This window comes from Penaeus vannamei, chromosome 22 (assembly GCF_042767895.1).
Source record: "Penaeus vannamei isolate JL-2024 chromosome 22, ASM4276789v1, whole genome shotgun sequence".
Lineage (NCBI taxonomy): Eukaryota > Metazoa > Arthropoda > Malacostraca > Decapoda > Penaeidae > Penaeus > Penaeus vannamei.
The window spans coordinates 803,840-806,339 of NC_091570.1; the positions used below are offsets into that span (position 1 = coordinate 803,840).

The window sequence follows — 2,500 nt, forward strand, 5'->3', positions numbered from 1 at the left end:
TCTGTAGTTATTGCTGACGTGGACTTGATGTAAAAAGATGTTAAATGATGTTTACCAAGCCAGTAGCATTCATCTCTTCTGTTTATCACATGGTCACATGATAGGCAGTGAAAGGAATTCACACTATCGTTTTTTTTCTAATTGAAATTCATGGAGGTCTTACAACTGTGACTTAAAATTATTAATATTCAGGTGGGTGTCCCTCTCTCCTCTTGCCACATGTCACCTTTTATCTGTCTGTCTTGCTTCTCCCTTCTTACTAGTTCTGTGTCCATTGGCCCTTGCCCTTGTCCTGAGTACTTTGTCTTGTGTACCTTGTCCTTTGTACCTTCAACCTTGTCCCTTGTTCCTCGTAACTTGTCCCTTGTACCTTCAACCTTGTCCCCTTTCCCTTGTACCTTCAACCTTGTCCCTTCAACCTTGTCCCTTGTACTATCAATCTTGTCCATTATCCCTTGTAACTTGTAATTCGTAGCTTGTCCTGTGTCCTTTGTCACTTTTCTCCTCTCCCTATCCTTTTCCTTTTCTCTCTTTTCCTTTCACCTTCTCCATTCTCTGATCTCCCGTGTCTCTTCTCTCCTCTCTTTCCACTTTTCTCTCTCTACTCTCCTTTCTCCCTTCTCCCTACTCTACAATCTCTCCTCTCTCCAATCTCTCCTCACTTTCCACTTTTCTCTCTCTACTCTCCTTTCTCCCTTCTCCCCACTCTTCAATCTCTCTTCTCTTTCCTCTCCTCACTCCACTTTTCTTTCTCTTTTCTCCTCTCTCCTCTCTCCTCTCTCCTCTCTCATAACCTTTGTCTTTCATCCTTCTTTATTCATCCTTCATTGTGTGTGTCTTTCTCTCTGCATCTATTCTTCAATTTGTAGGGTAGTTCATGGCTGCAATCATCATCTTCTAATGATGATAGTCTCCCAAAAATGAAATGTATAGATTGGGTGATTTAAACTTTGTGATAATTGACTTTTTATAAAACTTCGGAAAGTGATTATTGTTTTGCTGTTGGATGTAGGATTTTGGTATATTCTTTAGATGCTGTTCCCTGTTAGAACATTTGCAGTACAGTGTTAAGGAGTGTTGTCTATCGATTTACATGTTCTTGTACTTCTCACAGGCATGTATATCTTGTAATTTCCAAAAGGTGCATCTAAATAGGTGACATTTTCATAAGGGATTTTATCTGCACTGTGTCAGAAAATAGTTTGCCCATAATATACCTGTGTGGGTTACATGTAAGTCACCAGTTTGTGTATAAGATATTGGCCATCTTTAATAACATCTCTGCAATATAATATATGCAGTTTTTCAGTTGTTGGCAATAAGGAGCATTATTTATGTCTCTCCACATCTCTGCATTTGATATTGCTGTTGGGCCCGAGATTCATCATTCTGTTGTTCTTTTTTGCAGGATGGCAACAGGATTCTAGTGAAAAAGGTATTTTTGATATGCATTTTTTATTCACAGTATAGCTTGCTGGTAAATTACCTGGTGGTTGGTGGTGAGAGCTGCTGTGGTCCTCTATCACACCCTTTAGCTAAAGCTCTTTGGCGCACTAGATATATAGCAGTTATAGCTTGGAGATTAATGGTAACTGCCTTGAGGTTTGGATTCAAGATTCAACACTAATCACTTCCTCGTTTCCTAATTGTGGTCTTGGAAGATCTTTCTTTTCCCACTCTTTTAATTTCTGATACGTTATTTCTGTGATTTTATTTCTTGTTACAGAAAAAATGTAAAATGACTAATCTTAATGTGTGTGAGGATATTGAGCATTCTCAGAGAAAGCCTCCCAGCAAATCACCAACTGCACAGATAGTTGTGTAGAGTGAGTGATCACAATTATTACTGTTTAGTGAATGGTACAGACGGAAGCTCAAAATACCATATACCCATTATAACCACAACCTAATCATGCTGTGAGGAGAGATGCATTTCAGCAACCAAGATTTTTATTCTGAAGGAGAAATAAACAGTACAAAATTAAACAAATCTTCACTGTCGACCTCTACTTTAAATGTTTGGTTTTATCAGGCTTTTTGACACTAATCCTCTTGGCCATTGCTGAATACTGTATTTCTATTGCTTTACAGTATATATATATATTTTCCCTCTTCTCCCTATACCTGAGCTTCCAAAGGTAATGGATAGTGCTTGGCTTTCTTTTATTTTTTATTTTTTTGCCATTGTTTGTTTTTGTTTTTGTCATTATCATTCATCATCATCATCATCATCATCGATCATCATCATCATTGATCATCTTTCATCATCATCATCAAAGATCATCTTTCAGCATCATCATCATCATCATCAAGAATCATCATCAAGAATCATCATAATGATCATCATTCATCATCATCATTCATCATCATCATTAATAATAATTAATAATCACCAATCATCACCACTAATCATCATTACCATCATCATCATCAGCACTTTTGTTATCAGTAATTATTTTTGTTATTGTTTTTGTTATTATTATTATTTTTGTTATTTTTG

The 2,500-nt window shown here is 36.7% G+C and overlaps 1 protein-coding gene across 1 annotated transcript in view; it reads left to right on the top strand.

The window, feature by feature from the left end:
• The window catches only part of LOC113820479 (glycerol-3-phosphate acyltransferase 4-like), a gene marked incomplete at its 3' end in the record, with an annotated part of 18,116 nt that overhangs the window by 5,736 nt on the left and 9,880 nt on the right, over nucleotides 1–2,500 (top strand). Inside the window, 1 exon segment of the mRNA XM_070136354.1 lies at nucleotides 1,409–1,435. Coding sequence (XP_069992455.1) covers nucleotides 1,409–1,435 — 27 coding nt within the window.